Below are 27,055 nucleotides of genomic sequence, written 5' to 3'. Positions count from 1 at the left end.
TGAACAATCTTACAACAGTTTGACTATATATACTCTCTCATCCCTTCATTTTGTTGGTATTGGGGTCTTTCTTTTTGCTTGTTCAGTTTGGGTTAGCTTATTTGGGTTAGCTTGTTTAGGTCAGCTGGGTTTAGCTTGTTTTCTACCATTTCCAGTATAAGTTTAGGTTATTGACTTTGGGAGATTTCTTCTATTATAGGCATTTAAACAGCTATAAATGTCTTTAGCTGCATCCCATAAATTTTGATATTTTGTATTTTCATTTTCATTCAGTTCTGATGCTTTCTGATTTTCCTTGATGAATGTGTATTTTTGTGTTTGTTGGTTGGAGTGTTTTATAGATTTCAGGTTTAATTGGTTGATAGTGTTCAGGTCTTCCATATCTTGGTTGATTTTCTATCTGTACATTATTGTGAGTATTAAAGTCTGTATAATTATTGAACCAGCTTTCTTTCCTTTTACTTTTGTCAGTTTTTACTCTATGTATTTTGGGGTTCTCTTGCTATGCTCACATATATTTTTATATATTTTTGAATCAACCCTTCTATTGTTATAAAGTGCCTTCAAATGTTATCTTCAATAACATTTTTTTCCTTAAAGTCTATTTTCTTAATAGTGTACTCCATTTCTTCTGTAGTTGCTGTTTGCATTATATATATATATATATATATATATGTTTTTCTCAGTACACTGTTTTCATTGTCTTAACCTTTTGCTTCATGTTGTGTTTCTTCATGCCTTGTACCATCTCTTTGAAAGTTTTACTGGCATGTTATTTAGCTTTAACTACCTCTTCAAACTTCATTTTGTTCATTGTAATTTCATCCCATGATGGGGATAAATTATTCATTTTGGAAAACAGTCATATGAAAAACAGGAATGGGGCACCTGACTGGCTTAGTTGGTTAAGTGTCTGACTTTTGATTTTCGCTCAGGTCATGATCTCAGGGTCCTGAGATTGAGCCCTGTCTCAGATTCTGTTTCTCTTTCTCGCCTACTTCCCCTTGCCTCCCTCTCAAACAAAACAAAACAAAAAACCCCACACAACCCCCCCCCCCCAAAAAAAAAACCCCAAAGGAACAAAACAGGAGAGAGGAAACATTGCTGGAAATTAATGTCATAGAAATGAAAATTCCCTGTATGCCAAAAAGAGAATCTATACCGTTTAAATAGCAAGAAAATGTTGTATTTCAGGTATTCCAGGCAAGAAACTGGGTCACATGACTTCCTCAGAGTTTTATTTACTGCCTTTTTTTTTTTTTTAAAGATTTTATTTGTTTATTTGACAGATAGAGATCACAAGTAGGCAGAGAGGCAGGCAGAGAGAGAGAGAGAGGAGGAAGCACTCTCTCTGCTGAGCAGAGGGTGTGATTCGGGGCTCGATCCCAGGACCCTGGGATCATGACCCGAGCCGAAGGCAGAGGCTTTAACCCTCTGAGCCACCCAGGCGCCCCCATTTACTGCTTTTTAATTGACATATAAGTGAAATAAAAATATAATATTAGGTGTACTACATAATTTGATTTTTTAAAAAAAGATTTTATTTATTTATTTGACAGAAACACAAGCAGGGGGAGTGGGAGAGGGAGAAGCAGGCTCTCAGTTGAGCAGAGAGCCCATGGTGGGGTTTCATTCCAGGACCCTGGGATCATGACCTCAGCCAAAGGCTGACTTTTAAATGACTGAGCCACCCAGGCACCCCCAATCTTTGCCTTTTTTTTCTTTCCATTCAATCTTTGCCTTTTAATTGGAGTATTTAATCCCTCCACATTTAATGTTTTTAATCATATGGTTGGCTTTCCATCTACCATTTTCTATTGTCAATATTTCTTGTGTTCTTTTTTGTTTTTCTCATCCTTTACCAATTTTTTACATTCAGTAGATATTTTTTAATGTTTCATTTTTAATTTCTTTAATTTTCGCATTACTTTTTAGCGGTTACTCCAGATCTTACAATATGGATCCAGTTTTTTAGTCTATTTCAGATTAATGCTAAATATATTACTTAAAATACAGAAACTTTCTCCGTTATAGCTCCATTACTTCCCTCTTCTTTGTGCTATTGTCATATATATTTCACCTTTGTGTTATAAGTCTAACAGTGCAATTTGATAATTGTGTTTTAGGTAATGGCCTTTTAAGTCAGGAGAAAATATACGTTTATATTGTCCTTTAATGATTATATAATTACATTCATTGGTGCTTTTTTGTGAATTTGAGTTACTGTCTGGTGTTCCTTTCAAGTCTGATGAACTTTCAGTATTCTGTTAACGGTGAATTATCTGAGTCTTTATTTGGGTGTTCCTTTTATTTTGCCTTCATTTTTGAAGGATATCTGCTGGGTATAGAATTTTTAGTTATTGTTGTTGAATGTCATCTCATTACCTTCTTTTTCTTCTTCTCTTTTTTTTTCCCTAGGATTTTATTTATTTGAGAGACAGTGTGAGAGAGAGAGAGAGAGAGAGAGAGCACAGCTGGGGGAGGGGCAGAGGGAGAAGGAGGAGCTGACTCCCTGTTGAGCAGGGAGCCTGATGTAGGATTCCCTAAGCTGAAGGCAGGCGCTTATTAACCCACTGAGCCACCCAGGCTTCTTGCCATTGTGGGTAATGAGAAGTTAGTGATTTTTCTATTTCTGATTTTAAGATTTTCTTATTGTCCCTGGCTTTTCACTGTGATGTGTCAGGGTGTCGATTCACTGATTCTTTTTGCCAGTTGATGTTGAGCTCTGTTAGTGGATTTTTCATTTAATTTACTGTACTTTTGAATTCTGTAATTTCCATTTTGTTCTTGGCAATTTGTCTCATTGATATTTTCTATTTGATGAATCATTGTCCTGTATTCCTTAGATCATGTAAATATGGTTTCCTTCATTTCTTTGAACATAATAGATGTTATGAAGTCTTTGTGAACTAAGTTTTACAGTTGAGCGCCCTCAGAGATAGTTTTTATTTAATTTGTATACTTTCCTTGTTTCAGAATTTTTGGTTGAAAACTGGACATTTTATAGATAGTAAGTTATAGCAACTCTGAATTCTGATTTCCTCTATACAGGGGATGATTGTTGTTGATATTGTTTTATGTTTACTTTTTACTGATTTGCCTGAACCACATTTTTGGTGTTTCCCCTGTGGTGTGTGGCCTCTAATGTTGATCCCCCCCCCACCACCTCCAGCCATTCTTTGTGTGTTCAGTTCTGGCTTTCTAGGGATTACCCTGGGTCACAATAACAGTCATCAGCCATTGATTGGCTAGAGACTGTTAAACCATTAAACCAGTAAATCTAACTCTTTACATAGACTTTCTTCCACTCCTATACATATATTAGATAATGCTCACAATTCAGGGAGTTTATAAATGTGATCCTTGCCCCCCTCTTTTTTTTTTTTTTTTAAACTTACTGGGTTACAAGGCCTCTTGGTTAACCATGAATGTGTAGCTTGTTAGTTCCCTCTCCTCTAAGTAAGCACAACCTGTCAAATGCATATAGCTTTCTAGACTATCAGGGATATGTGAAATCATAGCAAGTCTGTTAATTTTCTGGCCAGTCTGCTGTTTTGTTGATTGTACCAACAAATACTGTGGCCTTAGGTTAGACTTCTTTTTTGACCCTGATTTTTTCTTTCTTTTTTGACAACTTTGTCTAGTTTTGTGATTGCTTTTTGGAAAGAATTCTTTTTTTTTTTTTTTTGAAGATTTTATTTATTCATTTGATGGACAGAGATTACAAGTAGTCAGAGAGGCAGGCAGGGAGAGAGGAGGAAGCAGGCTCCCCACCCAGCAGAGAGCCCGATATGGGGCTCGATCCTAGGACCCTGAGATCATGACCCAAGCCGAAGGCAGAGGCTTTAACCCACTGCTCCACCCAGGCACCCCCTAACTCAGAATTCTTAAAGTCCTGTCCTATATTCATTTTTATTTTGTAGTAAAAAGCATGTAACATAAAATTTACCATCTTAGCTATTTTGAAGTATAGACTAGTGTTAACTATATGCACATTGTTATTTAGTAGATCTGTAGAACTTCTTCATCTTTCAAAAATTAAAACTCGATAACCATTTAACAACTTCCTTTTTCCTTCTCCCCCCAGCACCTGGCAACCGCCATTTTACTTTGTATCTAAGAATTTGACTACTTCAGATACCTTATATATGTAGAATCTTATAGTATTTGTCTTTTTGTGACTGGTTTATTTCACTTAGTATAATGTCTTTAACATGTTTAGTCATGTTGTAGCACATGACAGAATTTCCTCTTTTTAGAAGACTGGATATATTTGATTGTATATACCACATCTTTATCCATTTATCTTTCAGTGGACATTTAGGCTGCTTCCACCTCTTGACTATTGTGGTTAATGCTGCAGTGAAATGGTTCTGAAAATATCTTTTTGAGATCCTATTTTCAGTTATTTTTCATATATACTCAGAACTGTTTTCATGTGGTGATTCTATTAATTTTTGAGGAACTTCCATAATGCTTTCTTTAGTGGCTGCATTATTTTACATTTTCACCAACGGCACACAAGCATTCCAATTTCTCTTCATACCTGCCAGCACTTGTTACTTTTGATAATGGCCTTTCCAACAGGTGTGAGATGGTAGGTCATTGTGGTTTTGATTTGCATTTCCTTGATTAGTGATGTTGAACATCTTTTCATATACTTGCTGGCAATTTGTATATATTCTTTTGAGAAATATCTATTCAATCATTTATCCACTTTTAAATTGGATTACTTTTTGTTTATTTTAGATATTCACCCTTATCAGATAAATGGTTTGCAAATATTTTTTCCTATTACATAGGTTGCCTTTTTGCTCTCTCGAATGTTTTCTTTGCTGCATGAAGGTTTTTAGGTTTGTCTGTGTTTGGTTTTGTTACTTATAAAATTAGTTTTTTTTAATTAAAAAATTTTTTTTTAGATTTTATTTATTTATTTGACAGAGATCACAAATAGAGAGGCAGGCAGAGAGAGAGAGGGAAGCAGGCTCCCTGCTGAGCAGGGAGCCCAATGCGGTACTTGATCCCAGGACCCTGGGATCATGACCTGAGCTGAAGGCAGAGGCTTTAACCCACTGAGCCACCCAGGCGCCCTAAAATTTAGTTTTAAAGTATGCCTGTTTTTTGTTAGAATATTTTGTTATAGCCTACCTAGAATTAGGTTTTTGAACTTTATAACCCCCTTCTTAAATTCTTCTTTACTGATATTCTTTGTGTAGTCATAGATGTTCTGGTTTTTGGAATGTGTTTTTTGCAATGTATTTCTAAAGTTATAAGTGAATAAAGTATTTTAAAGTTGTACAGTTTATCTTGAAGTAAAAGAAATGAGACTTGTTTTTATAGTTATATTAAGGACGGTCTGTCTACTATAACAACATCCATGTTTTGTCTTTTACAAGGCATAAATATATTCTCATTTTTCACAACTCTGAGGAAATGGAAATAATCTTGATTGTAGTCAGATGATAAGTGTCGAACTTCAAGTGGATTTCAGTATGGGTGATATGGCTCAAAATTCCATGTTCAAATATAGAATGCTACCTCTTGTGTTAGTGTTTAGGTAGTAGTAGTAAAGTTGATTAGCAGCCTTCTGATGATACCAAGGTCTTGAGTTTGATTCAGGTGCTTTTGACTACTTCCTGCAAAAATCCAATTTGTACCCATAAATTGCGACTGTGGTAGGCATTTCACAAGTGTTCCTTTGTTAGACAAGTCAGGAAGTGGTAGAGATGGCACTGTCATGGGCTCATTGTCCAAATAGATGCATAACCAATGGAAAGGTATTAAGTTCTCATAATGGAAGTATAGATGAAGTATAGTTGTGAAGAGGAAGGGTTCTGGCATCATATTTTCCAGTTTTGAGTCCTGGTTTTCCAAGTTGTGTCATTTTAGGAGGTTACTTGACCTTTCCATGCCTCAGATTCTTCATCTGTAAAATTGGTAGAATAATAGTATTTACCTTTTGGGGGTCTTACAAGGATTAAATAATTGTATGCTGGTAAAGTGCCTGGTACATAACAAGTGCTGAGTAAACATTGTTTTTGTTATAGATGCTGATGAAAATATAATTGGTTTATACTTCAGATTGATCTTTCAAATTTTAATGGTAAATACTTAAAATGTGACACTCCATTAGAATAATGTAGTAGAAATAGATTTTAAGTATTCTGCCCTTGCAGGAAAAAAAGACTTCTGAAGACCTATATGAGGCCCATATGTTTGTAAGCATAGTTAGCATTTTTATAACAGTTGTTCTTAGAGGAAGATAATATTCTGAGCACTTTGTATAAATTCAGTTAATTCTCAGTGATACTATTGTTATCCAGATTTTACAGATGAACTGAGACACAGATATATTCAACAAGTTTCCCAGTGGTTTGCCATATTGCCCATATTTAGCTTTTTTGCTTTGTTGCTACCCTAAGTAGATGGGCAATTGTGGATGAATAAGTTTAATGTATACCTTAATTTTCACAAATAGTTGAAGTAACTTAAAATGTGATTGAAGTATAATCCACACTGCAATTTTTTCCTTTGTAAATTTTAAGAATTTTGTCAGTGTAACAAGTTAGTAATATAAAGTGATTATGGTGACATTTATGTTTTCATTTCTCACCTTCTTTCTAATAGTAATGGAAATCAGTAAGAAAATATTTAAATTTTATGACCAGATAGTATCCGGGTACAATCTTTAATTAGGTAAAACTCTGTACCTTTTTTTATTTTTCAAGTTTGGTTAATTTTTATTTTGTTGGGTCACTCACTCTCTTATCTCTTAACTCTGCTCTCTTCATACCCTTTTAACTTGCCTACAGTCCTGTTCTGTTAGTTTAAAACACATTTTAGAGGCATGTTTTTGAATGGAGATTTTAAACAATATGCTATTCAGTTATCTCAGTGCTGCTGTCTACTGTGATTATTACAACCACTATCATATATGAACTTCTGTTATGTACCACATATTTTATATTATATCCATTCAGCAGAAAAAGAAATGGAGGCCGAGGCAGGTTAACTAGCTTATTAAAAGTAACTTGTACAATAGGTTTGTGTTCTGTATCATAACCTATAGTTTAACAAGTTATTTGATACTTTTTGTTGAACAGTATTTCTTAAAATATTTTTGCTTTAGAAATTTCATTTCTCGGGGCGCCTGGGTGGCTCAGTGGGTTAAGCCTCTGCCTTCGGCTCAGGTCATGATCTCAGGGTCCTGGGATCGAGTCCCGCATCGGGCTCTCTGCTCGGCAGGGAGCCTGCTTCTTCCTCTTTCTCTCTCTGCCTGCCTCTCTGCCTACTTGTGATCTCTGTCTGTCAAATAAATAAATAAATAAAAATCTTTAAAAAAAAAAAAAAAGAAATTTCATTTCTCTTTTCAGAAAGTAATGTGGATATTATAATGAAAAAATTAAGCACTTACTAACTTTTAATATTTTTGTTTTAAGGAACTGAAATTGCCATTCACTTTTTTAAGTGGACATATTCATGAGTTGAGGATCCATGTACCCTGGACAAAACTGGGTTCAGAACCAGTAGTAATTACCATCAATACAATGGAATGCATTTTGAAACTTAAAGATGGAATACAGGTAAGTTATTGAATCTAGTTCTTTATGTTAACCTATTTTAATAGTTAATGGTGTTATATCTTTAACTTTTGGTATATGTCACCTTTTACACAAAGTTTATATACACTTACAGTTTCTTACATGCCTATTAAAGTAACATAATTGCAAAAGGGTATTCTTATATTTGGATAAAACATTCTAATGGTTATTTTCATACTGATTTCACTGAATCTAATCATAGCCATCATAGAGATCATGTAGATGGCTTATTATCTGTCTCTACTAGAAGTAGGACCTGATTGTGTCCAATTTTCAGGTGAAGTTTTTGAATTTTTGTAAAAGAGCTGTATGATTTTTTTTTATATTTACATGACATTTTTAAATGAGATGAACATTTCTCATTTTTTGAGATGAAATTTTAATTTGAGTTAACATACAGTGTTACAGTAATTTCAGGTGTAGCATATAGTAATTTAACACTTCTGTACAACACCTGGTACTCATCACAAGTGCATCCCCATCATCTATTTCACATATCCCTATACCCACCTCCCCTCTGGTAACCATTAGTGTGTTCTCTATAGTTTAAAGTTTGTTTCTTAGTTTGCCTCCTTTTTTCCCTATTTACTGATTTGAATGGATAAAGAAGCTGTGGTATATATATACGCAATGGAATATTACTCAGCCATAAAAAGAATGATGTGGATAGATCTAGAGAGTATTATGCTAAGCAAAATAAGTCATTGAAAGACAAATACCATATGATTTCACTCATATGTAGGATTTAAGAAACCTATCAAATATCATTGTGTTTTTGAAGTTTTGGCATCAGAAGCTGATTTTTTTTTTCTGACCTTTTCTCTGACCATTTTACATTTCTTAGTGTTTGTTCTTTTTTGTAAAGGTGTAATACTGATTTTTTAAGAAGTTTCTAGGAAAAATTATTTAACCTAGGAAGCAAATAGATCTGATAGCAGTATATTACAAAATTTTCCTTTTCATAGAAAAGTAGTGTCTCTTCATTTTTACTACTTTTTTGTTAGCCCATATTTCACTTGCAGTTTAAAAAATGCTTTCTAGAACCAAATGAGTTGATGATGATGAGTATTAATTTTAACAATTTAATAATTTATTAAATGTTAGGGCAATTTTAGTGTGTCTTAAATATAACCAGTCTGTGAACTAAGGTTATTGATGATGTTAAAATAATTTCCTATTTTAAGAAGATATTTTGTCGTATCAGCCCACTGGGCTCATCCTTTTTTCCTTTTATGAAATCTTTGATTCTAATCTTTTATTATCTAATTTGATGTAGTTTCTGGAAGTAAGTAGATCAATGCTATATTTCCATGAGAATTTATTTTGTAAACATGAAAAACACGGGAGATGTATTTAGAAATCTGTGAAATAGTTCTCTTACAACAGAGTTTTATTTTATATTCATTTTAGGTAATACTTAAGTGGCCTTAATCATCATCTGTTCCTGGAATTTAATTTTTTTTTTTTTAGAAGTCTGGACTTGGTTATACCACCCATGGAGTGCTCCATATTAAAAGAGAAAAAAAATCCAGACACTAAGTATTTTTTCAATTGGAAGGTGGAAGTTTCAAGGCCAGATGTCCCATAAGAAACACATTTTAAAAGAGGCAAATTACAACTAATTATAGAGGCTGCAGAAAAAGATTTGTAACACATGACTTAGTGCAACCTAGAACTAATATTTGATATTGGACCATGCAGATGGCTACTGCAGGAATGATCAGGTTTCCTGCTTGCATGGTATTTGAGACTTGAATTTTGTGGTGTGTACAGCAAAAGGTCAAGTGTCATGAATGTAAACTACTCTCAAAACAAGTATTTTTTGCAGATGTTTAAAATTTTGAGGTAGAAAAGATTTTTTAAAATTGCAGTTGACATTTGGACAAATTATTCAGCAGTGTCCATCCCTGGAGAGTAATACTTAGGTTAGTGATTGGAATTAATTTTTCAGTAAGACATTGTAGATGAAACACATTTTTAAACAGTTTATTTTCCTATTTTAGGCTTTGATTAGTGTAGTAGGAAATTAAGTTAAAAAGTTACACATGTACTAGTAAAACTGAATAAGCCCATATTTAATTTAAATTATTTCAAATTATTACATTGTAGAATCACATGACTTATTTCATAAATTAGTGTGGGAGGTTGGTTAAATGAAGGGATCATTTAGAGTTATAGATATGAATCTTTGATATGAATCTGTTGATATTTGACAATGTAATAAATACAACTTAAAAGTTAGAAATTTGAGATCTAATTCAGAAAATGTCATTACAAAAATATAATATTGCTAAATGCCTTGATAAGAAGGTTTGTCTAGTTTGTAAAGTTCAGTTTAATTCTACCAACATTTGTTGATTTCCTGCTCTTCAGTGCACTGAACAACATTGTCAAGATATTTATGTAACCTTCTAAGGAGACTTAAAGAGATGTATGATGATTGAGGGTGACTCTAGTCATAATTAAAATATACTGCCGTAGCATGTCTCTATAAGTCGTTTTTTAAAGATTTATTTATTTATTTTTTCATGCAACAATATTTTATTAACATATAATGTATTATTTGCCCCAGGGGTACAGGTCTGTGAATCATCAGGCTTACACATTTCACAGCACTCACCATAGCACATACCCTCCCAATGTCCATAACCCAGCCACCTTATCCCTACCCACTACGCCCCAGCAACCCTCAGTTTGTTTTATAAGATTAAAAGTCTCTTATGGTTTGTCTCCCTCCCGATCCCATCTTGTTTCATTTTTTCCTTCCCTACCCCCCACAACCCCTTATCCTGCCTCTCAAATTCATCATATCAGAGAGATCATATGATAATTAAGACTTGTTTGTTTTAGTGAGTTCACATGCATGAACTTGGGAGAGAAGGAAAGGGAGAGAGTCTCAAGCCGACTCTCTGCTGAGTGTGGATCTCCATTTTTCCACCCTGAGATCAGGACCTGAGCTGAAGCCAAGAGTATGTAGCTCAACTGACCAAGCCACCCAGGCCCCCCTGTAATTAGTTTTATAGAGATTTTTTTTTGATGACAGGGTGACACAAGTTATTGTGCTTAATTTTTTTTTTTTTTAAAGATTTTATTTATTCATTTGAGAGAGAGAGAGAGAGACAGCACAAGCAGGGGGAGAGGGAGAAGCAGGCTCCCCGCTGAGCTGGGAGCCTGACACTGGGCTTGATCCCAGGACCTGGAGATCATGACCTGAGCCAAAGGCTGATGCTCAACCATCTGTGCCACCCAGGTGCCCCCAAGTTGTTGTGTTAGGTCAAATAAAGACCACCGTGATGTTCACACTGAATTGTTATATTATTTTTAAATATTTGTTTTTTTTTTTTTTTTAGATTTTATTTATTTATTTGAGAGAGAAAGAGAGAGAATGAGAGAGAGCATAAAAGAGGAGAAGGTCAGAGGGAGAAGCAGACTTCCCACAGGGCTGGGAGCCTGATGCGGGACTCGATCCCGGGACTCCAGGATCATGACCTGAGCTAAAGGCGGTAGCTTAACCAACTGAGCCACCCAGGCGCCCCTGTTATATTATTTTTAAATTAACATATAATGTGTTATTTGTTTCAGGGGTACAGGTCTGTGATTTATCAGTCTTACACAATTCACAGCACTCACCATAGCACATACACTCCCCAGTGTCCATCGCCCAGCTACCCCAACCCTCCCACCTCCCTCCCCTGTTTCCTGAGATTAAGAATCTCTTATGGTTTGTCTCCTTCTTTGGTTTCGTCTTGTTTCATTTTTCCTTCCCTTCCCCTATGATCCTCTGTCTTGTTTCTGAAATTCCTCATATCCACACTGAATTTTTTTAATACATTGATATTTCACTCGGAAAATACTTAACTATTAGCTGTTTACTCTGGGAGACATTTCTGTCATCTAACCCACCTTTAGACCCTTCAGATTTTACTTGTGAGCTTTTTTTTTTTTTTTTTTTTAACTTTGGTTGCAGAATTTGATTCATGACACATCTTCAGTGGTCCAGGTCTGACTTATTTAACTAGTTCACTCTAATGAACTATGTGGATCCAACACTTAGCTCAGTAACTTACATTTAACTATGTGCTCCTCTCCTTTTGCATATTCTTGCTTTTCAGTCTCTGTGGGCCTCACCTGTAAAAGAGGGCAAGACTTGCTGCATAGTTCTTATTCTATGGTTGTATATGCTTTGTTCATCTTATTAATAACTCTTGCAAAAAAGCTTCTTCAACCTAGAGCAGTAGTAAATTTGTTTTTAAAGAACTATTTGTTTGGGCCTCTGTATGACCTAGAAAGTTTAAAAAACAAAAACAACAACCTCCCCCCCCCAAAAAAAACCCTATAAAATCTTTAAACCTGATAAATATGACTGTTTGCAAGGCTAATTATAGAATACTCACTGTTCATAAAAAAAAAAACCAAAAATATTTTGTATCAAACCAACACTTTAGAGTTATCAGTAAAAACTGGGGAAAAACAAACAGCTTTTTCTTAATGTATGTATGTACTTTTAGTCTCTGGATAGTGCTTGGAGTTACAGGACAATCTTGTTGTCCTTTCTCCTTGCACATTTTGGTACTGTGGAAGTCCATTATTTGTTTAGTTAGTCTCGAAGAGGGAAGTATCCTATCTTGTGCTTGAAGCTTGAGCACTATGCAGAAGGAAGTGTTGGTAAGGCTATTAACAATATTTATATGGCCTTTAGGAAAAAAAACACCACCACACTTTAATTCTCTTAAATGAGGTGGGATTCATTTAAGTGACTACTACTTTAGTAGTCATTTGAATGTGTCCTCCTCCCCCTCACTCACTCCCACTCCTGCCAAAATTCATATATTGAAATTCTCCCCAAAGATAATGGTGTTAGGAGATAGGATCTTTGGGAGATGCTTAAGTCATGAGCCCTCATAAATGGGATTAGTGTCATCTAAAGAGGCTCCAGAGAGATGCCTGTCTCTTTTGCCATGTGAGGACACAGTGAAAAGGTACCAGCTATGAACCGGAAAGAGGGCCCTCAAACCAGACCATGTTGGCACCTTGATCCTGGTCTTCCCAGCCTCCAGAACTGTGAGAAATAAATTTGTTGCTGTTATAAGCTACCAAGCTACCCAGTCTGTGGTATTTTTTATAGCAGCCCAAATGGACTAAGACAACTATCTTTTCAGAAATTTAACAGGGTTCAGAAATGCTGACTTGGACTGTGGAATTTATTGTACTATTATTGATTTCCTCACTTGCAATGCTGTGGGTTAATGATAGTGGTGATTACAATAGCAGATAATCTAGTCTGCATTCTGTCTGTAGCTTCCTCATATAAAAAAGTGAGAAAGAATTCCCTGTAAATTATGGGTAGTGTCTTTACTCTCACAAGGGAACCCCTTTTATATTGTGAAGGAGATGAATACTCTGGTACATGTGTACATGGTTCCTGTGTAACAGTTCAGAAAAGCCACATAATTGTCGATAAAATGAATTATAGTAACTTCATATCATTTTGATCTAGTGAAGAATTTTATAAATGGAGTATATAGATAAATAATTTTCAGTCTTTGGCTATGTGTGCTGCCTATAACTTGAGACCTTGGGTTTGAATTCTTGTGTGTGGTGTTGTAACTGGAGTGGTGAAATAAGACTGGGAAGTGGGGCATTGACCTTTTGTGTAAAGAAGGTGAATGGAGGATTCAGCAGAGGAGAATCCTGAAAGTCCCTGGCAGTGATTCCTAAGTTATCTGCCCTGGTGGCAGGCCACAGGAAAGGGTGGAGAAATTGAGTAATTCAAAACCAAGTAACACGTAGAGGAGTGACAGTAGTAGTTGTAAATGTTCCTTCACATTCTCAGCTGAGAGAAGAATAAGACAAATTACCATTTCTTTAAGATACACAGAAAAGTATGTGTTTTGCTGAAGAAATTTTAAATACATGAATCTGATCCTGAATTTACTTGCACTGAGAAGTGTACCAAATTCTTCTGGTAAGTGAGGTATTCAGTTTAGTCAGGTGCAGCAAGCATTAAAGTGCTTCCTATTCTTTTCTGTATACCTTCAATCTTCTAAGATTAATACCAGAGATTGTATTCTGAGTCTGCTTTGGAATGTAGTAGAGAAATAGATACTTCTGAGTTTCACTGTGGGTGGAATCCTTTATTTATGTATTTATATATTTTGGTTATTGGCTGTGTTTTTTCATTTTAGTCCCACTTTTATGGAGATGTAGTTGACAAAATGCATTTATTTAAAGTGTACAATGTGATGATGTAAGTATACATTGTGAAAGGATTCATACCATCAAGTTAATACCTTTTACCTCACAGTTAACTTTTTTCTTTTTTTAACTTTTTATTTATTTTTTTTTTGATGAGAATAAGATCTATTCTTAGCAAATTTCAAGTATACAATATAGTAGTATTAACTGTAGTCACCAAGTTGTACCTTAGAATCTTAGGTCTTGTTCAGCTTATAACTAAAGAGTTGTATCCTTTGACATTGCCCATTTCATCCAGGACCTGGCAAACATTATTATTCCATTGTTTCTATGAGTTTGACACATTTATTTATTTATTTATTTGACAGACAGAGCTCACAAGTAGGCAGAGAGGCAGGCAGAGAGAGAGGAGGAAGCAGGTTCCCCGTGGAGCAGAGAGCCCGATGTGGGGCTCAATCCCAGGACCCTGGGATCATGACCCAAGCTGAAGGCAGAGGCTTAACCCACTGAGCCACCCAGGCGCCCCGACACTTTTTTTTTTTTTTTTTTTTTTTTCAGATTCCACATAGTATTTGTCTTTTTCTGGCTTATTTCATTTACCACAATGTACTTCAGGTTCATCTGTGTTGTTACAAATGGCAGGATTTCTTTATTTTTCACAGCTGAATAATGTGCATGTATGTGTGTATGTGCGCGTGTGTTCGTGTTTGTGTGTGTATGTATGTATGTATCACTTAGGTTATTTCCACTTATGGCTATTGTGAATAATGCTGCAGTGAACATGAGAATACAGATGTCTCTTTGAAATAATACTGTTTTCTTTTCATATATAACCAGAAGTGGGATTGCCAGAAGTGGATAATACGGTGGTTTTATTTTTGAATTTTTGAGGAACCTCTGTACAGTTTTCCATAAAGCCAATACCAATTTATATTACCACCAATGTTTTACAAAGGTTCCCTATTTTCAGAATTTGTTATTTCTTGTCTATATGATAATAGTCATCCTAAGAGGTTTGGGGTTATATTTCATTGTGGTTTTGATTTGTGTTTTTCTTAACGGTTGTTGATGTTCAGCATCTTTTCAGGTATCTGTTGGTCATTTATGTAACTTGTTTAGAAAAATATTTATTCAATTCTTTTGTTCATTTTTACTTGGATTGTTCTTTGATATTGTAGAAGTTCATTTTTTATATTTCAGATATTAACCCCTTACGAGATATATGGCTTACACATATATTCTCCCATACCATAGGTTGTCTTTTCATTTTGTTGATAGTTTCCTTGGCTGTGCAGAAGCTTTTTAATATGATGTAGTCCCACTCTTTTTTTTTCTTTTTTCTTTCCTTTTTTTCTTAGTTTTTGTTTTTGTTGCCTGTACTTTTGGTGGTGTTTCTAAAAATCATTGCTATGACTGATGTCAAGGAACCTTTTCCATTATGTTTTCTTTTAGTAATTGAACAATTTCAGGTCTTATATTTAACTCTTTTATCCATTCTAAGTTAATTTGTATGAGTTGTGTAAGATGAGTCCGTTTTCATTTATCGTTTTGTAACTGGATATCCAGTTTTCTCCAGCATGATTTATTGAAGAGACCATCATCTCTCCATTGTGTGTTCTTGGTGCCTTTATCCAGGATTAGTTGACTGTATATGTATGGGTTTATTTCTCAGCTCTCAGTTCTCTTTCATTGATGTGTGTCTGTTTTTATGCCAGTACCATACTGTTTTGATTGCTGTAGTTTTGTAATATATTTGAAGTCAGGAAGTGTGATGCTTCCAGCTTTGTTCTTCTTTCTCAAGATTACTTTGGTTATTTGAGATCGTTTTTGTGGCTCCATACGAATGTTGGAATTGTTTTTCCTATATATGTGAAAAAATGCCATTGGAATTTTGATAGGGATGGCATTGAATCTGTAGATCACTTTTTTTTTTTAAAGATTTTATTTATTTATTTGAGAAAGAGAAAGAGAGAAGCAGACTCCCCACTGAGCAGGAGCCCAAGGTGGGACTTGCTCCCAGGACTCTGGGTTTGTCACCTGACCCAAAGTCAGACACTTATTTAACTGAGCCACCCAGGCGCCCCTGTAGAGCACTTTAGATACAGTGTTTTGTTTTTTGATGCTGTTGTAAACAAGAATGCTTCTTAAATTTCTCTCTGATAACTCATTAATAGCATATAAAAACACTTATTTTTGTGTATTTACTTTTATCCTGTAATTTTACTGAATTTATTAGTCCTGCAATGTTTTTTGTAGGATTCTTTAGAGTTTTCTATATGTAAGATAATGTTATCTGCCAACATAATTTTAATGCTCACTTTCCAGTTTGGATGCCTTTTGTTTCCTTTTATTTCCTAGTTGCTGTGGCTGGGATTTCCAGAATTACTTTGAGTGAGTGAAAGTAGTGGGACTGGGCATTTTTATCTTTTTCCTATTCTTAGAGGAATAGCTTTCATCTTTTCACCATTGAGTATGATGTTAGCTGTCGTGGTGTCATATATGACTTTTATCATGTTGAAGTACATTCCTTCTATACCTAATTTGTTGAAAGCTTTTATCATGAAAGGATGTTGAATATTGTCATACTTTTTTTGCATCTAATGAGATATGATTTTTATCCTTCATTTGTTAATGTGATGTGTTGCATATGTTAAACCATCCTGGCATCCCAGGGATAAATCCCACTTGATCATGCGCTATGATTTTTTTTAATATGCTGTTGAATTCAGTTTGCTAATACCTTACTGAAAATTTTTACATATATATTTTCAGGGATGTTGGCCAGTAACTGTCCTATAGTGTCCTTGTCTGGGTTTGGTATCTGAGTAATGTTGGACTCATAAGGTGAATTTGGAAGTATTCCATCCTGTTCAGTTTTTTGGATGTTTGAGAGGGATTGGCATTAATTCTTCTGTGTATATATGGTGTAATTCACCAGTGAAGTACCTTTCTTGGACTTTTCTTCATTGGGAATTTAACTTTTTATTTTAATTTTAATTTTAATTATTTTAATTTCTTTGTGTTCATCACTACAAGTGTACTCATTAATTCCCATTGCCTATTTCACTCTTTCCCCTACCCACCTCCCCTCTGGTAACCAGAAAGTTTGTTCTCTATAGTTAAGAGTCTATTTCTTGGTTTATTGCTCTTTCCCCCACCCTTTGCTTGTTTGTTTTGTTTCTTAAATTCCACATATGAATGAAATCATATGGTATTTGTCTTTCTCTGACTGCCCTATTTCACATAGCACTATACTCTTTAGCTCCATCCAGTTGTTGCAAATGGCAAGATTTCATTCTTTTTTATGGCTGAATAATACTCCATTGTGTATGTATATACCACATCTTCTTTTTTGATTAATTAATCAGTGGATATTTGGGCTGTTTCAACAAATTGGGTATTTAGATAATGTTGCTGTAAGCACTGGGGTGCATGTATCCCTTTGAATTAATGTTTTTGTATTCTTTGGGTAAATACCTGGTAGTCCATTTGGTGAATCATAGAATAGTTCTATTTTTAACTTTTTGAAGAACTATACTGTCTTCCACAGTAGCTGCAGTGGCTTGCATTCCCAGCAACAGTGCAAGAGTGTTTCCCTTTCTCCACATCCCTAAAAACATCTGTTTCATGTGTTATGATTTTAGCCATTTTGACGGGTGTGAGGTGATATCCTTCTAATTGTGATTGGCTTTTACCTAATGAGTGATGTGGAGCATCCTTTCATGTGTCTCTTGGCCATCTGTAAGTCTTGTTTGGAAAAATGTCTATTCATGTCTTCCCATTTTTAACTGGATTATTTGTTTTTGGGGGTGTTGAGTTTGAAAAGTTCTCTATGGATTTTGGATATGAACTTTCTATCAGGGTTATATCAGATATGTCATTTGTAAATACCTTCTCCCATTCTGTAGGCTGTCTTTTAGTTTTGTTGATTGTTTCCTTCACTGTGCAGAAACTTTTTGTTTTGATGAAGTCCCAATACTTTATTTTTGCTCTTGTTTCCCTTGCCTCAGGAGATCTAGCTAGAGAAAAGTTTTGACATCCAAGAAATTAAATCCTGTGCTTTCTTCAAGGACTTTTATGGTTTTCTGTCTCACATTTAGGTCTTTAATCCGTTTTGAGTTTATTTTTGTGTATGGTGTAAGAAAGTGGTCCGGTTTCATTCTTTTGCATGTTACTGTCCAGTTTTCCCAATACCATTTGTTGAATAGACTGTCTTTTTTCTATTGGGTATTTTTTCCTGCTTTGTTGAAGATTAATTGACTGTATAATTGTGGTTTCATTTCTAGGTTTTCTATTCTGTTCCATTGATCTATGTGTGTGGTTTTTATGTCAGCAGCATACAGTTTTGACCACTACAGCCCTGTAATATAATCTGAAGTCTAGAATTGTGATGCCTCCAGTTTTGATTTTCTTTTCAAGATTGCTTTGGCCATTTGGAGTCCTTTGTGGTTCCATACAAATTTCAGGATTGTTTTAGCTCTGTGAAAAATACTGGTGATATTTTGATAGAGATTGTATTGAATGTTTAGTTGCTTTAAGTCGTATAGAGAATTTAACAATATTTGTTCTTCTAATCCACTAACATGGAATATCTTTCCATTTCTTTGTGTCATCTTCAGTTTCTTTCAGGAGTGTTCTGTAGTTTTCAGAGTATAGATCATTTACCTTTTTGTTTAGGTTTATTCCTAGGTATCTTATGGTTTTTGGTGCAATTATAAATAGGATTGTTTTCATAATTTTTTTCTGCTGGTTCATTACTGGTATACAGAAATGCAGCAGATTTCTATATGTTGATTTTGTATCCTGCCTTTACTGAATTTGTAAATCAGTTCTAGCAGTTTTTTGGTGGAGTCTTTTGGGCTCTCTGTGTAGAGTATTATGTCATCTGCAAATAGTGATAGTTTTACTTCTTCCTTACCAATTTGGATGCCTTTTGTTTTTGTTGTTTGATTGCTGTGGCTAGGACCTCTGCTACTATGTTGAATAAAAGTGGTGAGTGTGGACATCCTTGTCTTGTTCCTGATCTTAGGGGAAAGGCTCTCAGTTTTTCCACATTGTGGATTATACTTGCTGTTGGTTTTTCATATATGGCCTGTATTATGTTGAGGTATGTTCCTTCTAAACCTACTTTATTGAAGGTTTCTGTCATCAATGGATGTTGTACTTTGTCAGATGCTTTTTCTGCATCTATTGAAATGACAATATATGGTTCTTATCCTTTCTGTTATTGATGTGATGTATCATGTTGATTTGTGAATATTGAACCACCCTTGCAACCCAGAAATAAATCCCAGTTGATCATGTTGTTGATTTTTTTAAAAAAATTACTAATATATTGTTGGATTTGGTTCACTAGTATTTTGTTGAGCATTTTTATATCTGTGTTCATCAGAGATGTTGGCCTGTAGTTTAGGGGTTTTTTTGTTTGTTTGTTTTTGGTGTCTTTATCTGGTTTTGGTATCAGGGTATGATGGCCTCATAGAATGAATTTGGAAGTTTTCCTACGTTTTCTATTTATTTGAAGTAGTTTGAGAAGTGGTTGTGAGAGGGAGAAAGATGAGCAAGGAAGTGGGCAGAGGGAGAAGCAGGCTCCTTGCCTGGCTCAATCCCAGGATCCTGGGGTCATGACTTGAGCAGAAGGCAGTCACTTAACTGACTGAGCCACCCAGGTGCCCCGACAGTCTTTGTTTTAAAGTCTATTTTGTCTGATACAAAGTACCGCTACTCTGGCTTTTTCTTTCTTTCTTTTCTTTTTTTTTTTTTTTAATATTTATTCACTTTAGAGAGAGAGAAAGAGAGTGAGAGTGTGCCCAGTGGGGAGGAGAAAGAGGAGAGAAAATATCTCCAGCAGACTTCCTGCTTAGTGAGGGGCCCAGTGCAGAGCTTAATCCCATAACCCTGAGATCATGACCTAAGCTGAAATCAAGAGTTGGACACCAAGCTGACTGAGTCACCCAGTCTTTCCATACTCTGGATTTCTTTTGACATGCATTTGCATGATTAATGTTTCTCCATCTCTTCACTTTAAATCTGCAGGTATGTTTAGGTCTGAAATGTATCTCTTGTAGGCAGCATATAGATGAGTCTATATTTTTTGTCCATTCTGTCTCTCTGAATCTTTTGATTGGATTGTTTATTCTTTTTACAATCAAAGTAATTATTGATATGTATTGCCATTTTATTACTTATTTTGTAGCTGTTTCTGAAGATTTTCTCTGATCCTCTTTTGTCTTTCTTTCTTTCCTGGTTTGCTAATTTTCCTTAATAATATATTTGGATTTCTTTGTCTTTGGTCTTGGTGTATTTATTAGTTTTTTGTTTTGTGGTTACAATTAGATTTATATATAACATCATCTGTATATAGCAATCTAAATTAATGGCTGTTTAAGTTTGAACCCATTCTTTACTCTTCCCCATGTTTTAGGTATATGGTGTCATATTTTACATCCTCTTACTTTGTGAGTTTGACTGTTTTTGTTTTGTTTTCAGAAATACTCCTTTTTACTGCTTTTGTGTTTTCTACCTTCATACTGTCAGTTTTGGCTTTTTCACTCAGAGTCACCTTCAGTATTTTTTGTAGGGCTGGTTTAGTTGTCATGAAGTCCTTTTAGTTTTTGTCTGAGAAAGTCTTCATTTCTTCTATTTCTTCATTTCTTTCTATTTCTTGCTGAATAGAATGTTTTTGCCTGCAGGATTTTCCCATTCAGCACTTTGAATATATCTTGCCATTCTTTTCTGGTGGAAAGTTTTTCCTGAAAAATCTGCAAATGGTGTTAGGGAGTTTCCTTTGTATGTAATTGTCTTGCTGTTTTTTTGTTTTTGCTTTTTTAAGATTTTATTTATTTATTTGGTAGTGAGAGAGGGAACACAAGCAGGGGGAGTAGGTGAGTGAGAAGCAGGCTTCCCACTGAACAGGGAGCCCAAAGAGGGGCTTGATCCCAGGACCCTGGGACCACGATCTGAGCCACCCAGGTGCCCCTGTTTTTTTGTTTTAATGATGTTTTATTGTTATTCTTTTAGAGTTTCTTTTTTTATTTTTGAAGTCTGCTCTAGGCCCAGTGTGGGGCTTGAACTCATGATGACTCCAAGATCAAGAGTTTCATGCTGTATCGACTGAGCCAGCCAGGTGCCCCTTGTCTTGATCCTTTAGCTATTTCTTTATCACTTTATTTTGCCATCTTAACTACGGTATGTCTTAGTTGGTTTTGTTGATTTTTATTTAGGATTTTCTGTGCCTCCTTGACTTGTACCTCTGTTGCTTCCCTAGATTAAGGAAGTATTCAGGTATTATTTCTTCAGATAAATTCTCTGCCCCCTTTTGTTTCTCTTCTTCTGGGACTCCTAAGATATGAATGTTATTACCTTTAGAGTCACTGAGTTCCCTAAGTCTTTTCTCTTTTTACATAATTATTTTTTCCATCTTTTCATCTTAATTACTTTCCATTATCTTTTGGTCATTAATTCATTGCTTCTTCTAGACTGCTATTGATTCCATCAGGTGTTTGTCATTTAGTTTATTGTACCCTTTGTCTTTGTTATGTTATTCCTTGTTTCTGCTTTAATGGTCTCACTAACGTCCCCCACTCTTAAGTCCAGGGAGTATCCTTATAATCACTGCTCTAAATACTCCATCAGGCATGTGACTTTTATCTGTTTTGTTTAATTTCCAACCATGTTCTTATTTTGTGGGTTTTTTTTTTTTTTTTTTTTTTTGGTTTTGATTTGGGACGAATTCCTTGGGCTTCTTATTTTGTCCAAGTCTTTGTGCATGTTTCTCTGTGTTAGGAAAGGTGGCTAAATTTCCTGTTTTTTTGCTTGTTTGTTTGTTTTTTTAAGATTTTATTTATTAATTTGTCAGAAGGAGAGCACAAAGCAGGGGGAATGGCAGGGAGAGGGAGAGGGAGAAGCAGACTCTCTGCTGAACAGGGAGTCCGACGTTGCACTCAATCCCAGGTCCCCGGGATCATGACCTGAGCTGAACGCAGATGCTTAACTGACTGAGCCACCCAGGTGTCCTGACATTTCCTCTTCTTGAGGGTAATGGCCTTATGAAGAAGAGGTCATATAGTGCCCTGTTGTTTAGTGTCCCCTGTTCCCCAGGGTGTGGTGCTCCTGGAATGTCTCCAGTGTGTACTGTATGTGCTTTGCTGTTTCGTCCTGGCTGCTTTCTTTCCGGCCAGTCTTCAGAAGCTCTCTTTGCCTCTTGTGGGCTCTGGCCTGAATATGATGCGTTTTAACTAGGTGTGCTCTGGTCTGCTTCTGAAATGAGACCTGTTGCCTCTGCTTCTGGACCTGAAGACTTGCAAAATTCCTGGGTCAGGAGACTGTGTTGACAGATGTTTGGGCCAGTTTTCTGGGGCATCCGTCCACCATGCTGATACTGAGGAAATGGTGATTGGGAAGAGCAGTTTCACAGGAATGTCATGGGTGGAGCTTTGTGTAAACAAGTTAGATAGTGAGTGTTGGAGCTGAGCTTCTTTCTGGAGGTGGTTCTGTGTTCAAGCTGAGTCACCCTGGAGGGAAATGGTGCCTGCTGGTTCCTGTGTTCCTGGAGGGGTGTCTCTGGGACCACTGTCTCTCTGGGCCATGCTCCAAGATGAGCTACTAACCTTCCCACTGTGTGCTCCACATGCTTTTCAGATTGGTCTTTCCATTCTCTATGTCCATGGGCTGTTTGTCTTGCTTTTTCTCCAAGAGCAGCCTTGATGTCCTGTGAGTTCAGGGCCAAGCACACTGACCTTTAAAGCTGTAGCCTTTGAGCCTTGCTGTGGCAAGATCTCAAGATATTTGGGCCCTCTTGCTTTCCAAGTAATTGCTAAGGTTGATCTGTCTTTTTCAAGGCTTTCCTATATCATATTATATAACAGGTATCTGATTCTATGCTTCTCTATAGAGATAAAAGTCCGAGTTGCTGTATAGTGGAAATTTGGGCCCTCTTGCTTTCCAAGTAATTGCATTTTCCTCCAGTGCTCCCTTGTGTGCTCCTTTGTCTCTCACCCTTCTCCACAACTATGGCTCATTCCCTACTGCAGCAGTGATCATCATCTAGTTCTCTCCTAAGCCCTACATCGGCACTTCCTACTTTCTTCAGTGTGGGCTCTTCTCTGACTTTAGTTGTGGAGTTTGTTCTGCCAGTCTACAGATAGATTTTTGGGGTATTTGGGATGATATGTTAGTTACTTAGTTGTATTTATGCAATGAGGCGAGCCTTAGGTCCTCCTCCTTTGCTGTCATCTTCCTCTCTGAGATTTAAGATTTTAGATTACTGATTTGACATCCTTACCAGTTATGGGTCTGTTCAAGTTTTTTATGTCTTTATGATTTGTGTGTTTCTAGGTTATATTTCTAGCTATGTATTCACTTCTTCTAGGTTGCCCAGTTTGCTGGTGTATCATTGTTCATAGTAGTCTCTTAAGATCCTTTATATTTCTGTGGTATCAGTTGTAAAGTCTCCTCTTAAATTTCTGATTTTATTTATTGGTCTTCCAGCTAAAGGCTCGTCCATTTTATCTTTTTAAAAGCCACCTGTTTTGTTGATCTTTTTCTATTGTTTTTCTAGTTTTTATTTTACTTATTTTTGCTCTGACCATTGTTGTTTCTTTCCTTCTGCTGTCTTTGGGCTTAGTTCTTTTTCTTGTTCCTTGAAGTATAATATTGGGTTGCTTATTTGAGATCTTTCTTTTTTCTTAAGTAGCTGCTTGTGGCTGTAAGCTACCTTCTTAGAATTGTTGTGGCTGCATTCATATGTTTTGGTATGCTTTTGCATTTTTGTTTGTCTTAGGATATTTTTGATTTCATTTTTGAAGTCTTGTTTTGACACATTGTTCTGAAGTGTGCTGTGTAATTTTCATGTATTTGTGAATTTTTAACTTATTCTTATGTTCTTGATTTCTAGTTTCGTTGTGGTTGGAAAAGGTACTTGGTATTATTTCAGTCTTCTTAAATGTGTTAAGACTTGTTTTGTGATCTAACAATATGTTCTATCCTGGAAGATGTTCCATTTGTGCAGAAGAATGTGTATTCTACTGTTGGGTAAAGTTTTCTGTCTATATTCGTAAGTTCCATTTGGTATAAAGATTAGTTCAAGTTCAGTATTTCTTTATTGGTTTTCTCTCTGGGTAAACTATCCATTGTTGAAAGTGAGGTATTGAAGTTTCCTACTAGTATCATGTTGCTGTATAATTCTGCCTTCAGAATTGTTGATATATTTAGGTGTTTTAATATTGGGTGCATGTATATTTACAGTGATTATATTCTCTTGATGAATTGACTTATCAGTGTCTCTTGTTATAGCTTTGAGTTAAAGTTTATTTTGTCTAATTATAATTATAGCTACCCTTGGTTTCCACTTGCATGGAATATCTTTTTCTATCCCTTCATTTTGAGCATATGTGCTAGGCATATGCTCTTCTAGGCAGCATGTATTTGGGCCGTGTTTTTTTATTTTTTATTTTTTTTTTAACTTTTCATCCATTTAGTCACTCCATTTCTTTTGACTGGAGAATTTATTTGATTTATCTTTAAAGTAATTAGGAATAGGTATGGACTTATTATTGCCATGTATTGTTATCTGGTTGTTTTGCATTTCCTTTGTCCCTTTATTTCTCTCTCACTGTTTTTCTTTGAGATTTGATGATTTTCAGTAGTGGCATGCTTTGATTCCTTTCTTTCCCATTTGTTAAAGATTTATTTATTTGAGAGAGAGAGTGCATGGGTGTGTGGGAGGGACAGAGGTAGAGGGAGAGGGGGAGAAAATCTCTAGCAGACTCCCCGCTGAGTGAGGGGTCCAACATGGGGCTCAATCGCACAACCCTGAGATCATGACCTGAGCTGAAATCAAGAGTTGGACGCTTAACTGACTGAGCCACCTTGATTCCTTTCTCTTTATCTTTGTGAATATACTATATGTTTTTGTTTTATGTGATCATGAAGCTTTGATAAAACATCTTAATCTATTTTAAGCCGATAACTGCTTAACTCCTATCACATTAAAAAATGTTAGTCTTTCATTTTTGCTCCCCCGTATTTTATGTTTTTGATGTCACAATTAACATTTTTATATTGTGTATTCACTAATTACTGTAGATATTTTTTAATACTTTTGTCTTTTTGAAAAAGTTTTTATTGATTTTATTTGAGAGAGAGAGTATGAGAGCAGGAGAGAGAATCAGAAGCAGACTCTGCACTGAGCACAGAGCCAGATGCAGGGCTCTGTCCCATGAACTCATGATCATGATCTGAGCTGAAACCAAGAATTGGATGCTTAACTGATTGAACCACCCAGGTACTCCAATAATTTTGTCTTTTAAACGTCATAATAAAGTGATTTGTATGCATCACCATTACGGTATTAAAGTTTTCTGGCTTTAACTATATACTTACCTATTTAACAAGTTACCTATTTAATCTCCTTTCATTTTATCTTGAAGAATTCCTTTTAACATTTCTTATAGTATAGGGCTAGTGATGAACTCCCTTGGCTTCCCCGCCCGGGCACATCTTGACCTCTCTTTCATTTCTGAAGGATAGCCTTGCCTGGTAAAGTATTCTTGTCAGTTCCACTAAATAAGATATATTCAACACTTTTAATATACCATCCCATGTTCTTCTGACTGAGAAATCAGCTGATAGCCTTATTTTCTTTGTGTGTACGAGATTAGTTTCTTTTCTTTAGCTGCTTTCAAAATTTTCTCTTTGTCTTTAATTTTTGACAGTTTTATTATAGTATCTCTTGGTGAAGTCCTTTGCAGGTTGAATCTGCATGGAAACCTAGGAGTTCCATGTTCTTGGAAGTCCATTTTCTTTTCTCAAATTTGGGAAGTTTTTGCCGTTATTTCTTTAAGCTTTCTGCCCCTTTCCATCTCTTCTTCTGGCACTTCAATAATGTAAATATTATTTTGCTTTATGATATCTTATAATTCACATAGTTTTCTTCATTTTTCTAAATTCTTTCTTAGTTTTTCTCCCTTGAATGGACAATTTCAAATTATTTGTTTTTGAGTTCACAGATTCTTCTACTTGATCAAGTCTGGTGTTGATACTGAATTTTTAAATTTAAGTTTTCAAAGGATTTGTTGAGTTCTTTTTTTATTATTTCTTTCTCTCAAACTCATTTTGATTACCTTTTGTTTTCCTGAGTTCATCGCGTGATCTGTCTGCTTTTGCAATTCACTGAACTTCCTTAGAACAATTCTTTTAAATTTTTTTGTCTGGCAATTTGTAGGTCTCCATTTCTTTGGCATTAGTTACTGGAAAATTGTGTACTGTTGATGGTGTCATGTTTCCTTGGGTGTGTGTGTGTTACAGCCTTGTACTGATGTCTGCATATTTGGAGCAGTCACCTCTTCCAGACGCTTTACAGAATGGTTTTGGTGGGTCAGACCTTTACCTATGGGTGGGTACAAGGGCCCTGGCTAGATGAAATGATGTAGTTTTGGTCTGTGGTAGGCTTTATAGTGTAGTCTCTGCAGCTCCATCAGCTGAGGTCAGCATTAGTAGAGATTGCAGGAGGCCCAATGACATATTGCTGTGATGTCAACAGGTGTTGTCTCATTGTTAACCATTCATCCATTGAACAACTTTTTGGTAGCTTCCCATTTTTGATATTATAAGTAATGTTGCTCTAAACATTTGTGTACACATTTCTATGCTTATATAAGTTTTCATTTCTCTGGGATATGTGCTCAAGGTCACTATCATTGCATCCTATGGGAAGTCCTTTTTTTTTTAAATTTGACAGAGAGATCACAAGTAGGCAGAGACACAGGCAGAGAGAGAAAGAGGGAAGTAGGCTCCCCGCTGAGCAGAGAGCCTAATGGGGGGCTCAATCCCAGGACCCTGAGATCATGACCTGAGCCGAAGGCAGAAGCTTAACCCACTGAGCCTCCCAGGCACCCGGGAACTCCATTTTTATTAAAAGAAACTGCTAACTTGATTTCCAGAATGGCTATGCCTGCTATACATTCCCATGAGTAGTATAGGAGTGATCCAGTTTCTCTTTGTCCTCACTAGTGTGAATTACTTTTTATTTAGCTATTCTGTTAAGTATGCAGTGATATCTCATTTTGTGTTAATTTGCATTTTCCTTAGGATAATTATGTTGAACACTTCTTATGCTTATTTGCCACATGCATTAGTAAAATGTGTATTCATGCTTTTTATTCACTTTCTAATTTGAATGTTTGTTTTCTCAGTGTTGAGTTCTGAGAGTTCTTTTGTGTATCCTAGAGACAAGTTCTGTCTCAGGTATATGGTTTGCA

At 35.7% G+C, this 27,055-nt stretch overlaps 1 protein-coding gene across 1 annotated transcript in view; it reads left to right on the top strand.

Annotated features, from left to right (window-relative positions):
• The window catches only part of VPS13B (vacuolar protein sorting 13 homolog B), a 611,735-nt gene that overhangs the window by 7,851 nt on the left and 576,829 nt on the right, over positions 1–27,055 (top strand). The window contains exon 2 of the mRNA XM_080801635.1: positions 7,440–7,583. Coding sequence (XP_080657761.1) covers positions 7,440–7,583 — 144 coding nt within the window. The remainder of the gene's footprint in view (positions 1–7,439; positions 7,584–27,055) is intronic.

This window comes from Martes martes (assembly GCF_963455335.1).
Source record: "Martes martes genome assembly, chromosome: 4".
In the NCBI taxonomy this organism is placed as follows: domain Eukaryota; kingdom Metazoa; phylum Chordata; class Mammalia; order Carnivora; family Mustelidae; genus Martes; species Martes martes.
Note: the sequence above shows the minus strand (reverse complement) of the source record. Positions and strands in the feature narration are given on the sequence as shown.